General features: G+C 28.3%; 1 protein-coding gene across 1 annotated transcript; it reads right to left on the reverse strand.

Moving 5' to 3' along the window:
• Positions 1 to 95: 95 nt before the first annotated feature.
• On the reverse strand, positions 96 to 1,267 carry LOAG_13706 (hypothetical protein; the record flags this gene model as incomplete). The annotated part of the gene is made up of 4 exons (XM_003149212.1): positions 96 to 338; positions 637 to 765; positions 940 to 1,011; positions 1,125 to 1,267. Coding segments are annotated over 4 exons (587 nt in total), but the record flags the coding sequence as incomplete, so codon positions are not given.
• Between the last annotated feature and the right edge of the window lie 329 nt (positions 1,268 to 1,596).

Raw genomic sequence — 1,596 nt, forward strand, 5'->3', positions numbered from 1 at the left:
GAATCAAAAATCAGTCGATAGTATATTTTGAAGCATATGATTTAACCTTCAGTATAATTAAACCTTTCAAGAAAACATTTAATCCGAAACCATTCCTACCTGTACGGTTTATTGTCCCCATCTCGATCAATAATAATGAAATGACGAAATGTAGGAAAATAATCTGCAGTCACATCACCTCTCCCTTCCGCTTTAACAGCAATATCCGGAATGATATCTACCATTGACAAGTAATAGTTTGACTTCTTAAAACTTGAAGGTGTAACCAATGCTTTGATCCCTACTTTACCAAGTGCAAATTTCAACTCTTCCGATTGGTATGATGGGTTTATATTGACCTGAAATTTTCGGAAACAATGCATCAATTTTTAACAATCAAGAAAATTACCCGATATAAATATAAAAAAAAATATAAAAAAAAATATAAAAAATATAAAAAAAATAATATAAAAATAAAAAAATATTATTCCTAGGATAACTAGAATTAACCACAAAACATCCCTAGTTGTTATTGCATCTGAGGAAATAAATGATAAACTTTTTCTGCAACATACAATTAATTGATTTAATTTAATCAATATTAATACATTTACTGAATTGAACAATTCTTTCAACAGAATAATATGAAATACTTGCCAAAATCATGCCAGCAAGAGCTGTAGCAAATTGGCAAACAATCCATTCGTATAAATTTGGACCCCATATTCCCACACGATCGCCGCGATTTAAACCCAAATGTAACAAACCAGTAGCCAATTTTTCACACTGCATAAAAAGCCATTTAAAAATTAATTTGATTTCCAACACATATAAAATTAAGCTTAATGCTCGGAAAAATCTTGAACTGAATTTATTTGGAGAAAATATTTTCAAAACTATTCGAAAAATTTAACTTATTTAATAAACTGAAGGAAAAAAAAAGAAAAAGGGAATATATACATCGTGAAGAAGTTGTTGATAAGTTTTACGTATACCATCACGTTTAAAAATTACAAATTCTCGATCTGGAACCTAAAATTAGCAAGTGAATCTTTAAAAAATTCGATTGTAACAAGGAATTTTAATTAAATTTTTTAAAATTAACTGAAACTTGGCTAAAAATGATGAGAGATCAGAAATTAAACCTGATCGACGGCCATTCGAAGACGATCACCAATAGTATCAAAAAGTAAAGGGACATTTGATACTCCATGAACATAACTTTTTCTTACAGCTTGTGCTGCCGCATTTTCTGACAGCACACTTGCATCGCCGTTAAGTGGTGTTTCTAAAATATTTCCAACTTCGATATCGAAGTTATTTTCAAAGATTTCGAAATTTCATCATTCCAGAGGTATACGGTATTTGAATATATAAATACAAAGAAGCTGAATTTAAAATTTTTAAACAACTTATACTTTTGCATTATCAATAACATAAATAATAGTAAAATCAAATCAGATTTTTCAAAAAAAAAAATTCAAATCGAATTTGAGCTTTCTGATTGAAACGGAAATTAAATTACACGAATATTTTCATTTTTGATATCTTTTTTTCCCTCTTCTTATTTCCTTATATTTTTTAAAGTAATCAATCAAGAATTCCCAATCAATTATC

Source organism: Loa loa (genome assembly GCF_000183805.2).
Source record: "Loa loa unplaced genomic scaffold supercont3.436, whole genome shotgun sequence".
Taxonomy (NCBI): domain Eukaryota; kingdom Metazoa; phylum Nematoda; class Chromadorea; order Rhabditida; family Onchocercidae; genus Loa; species Loa loa.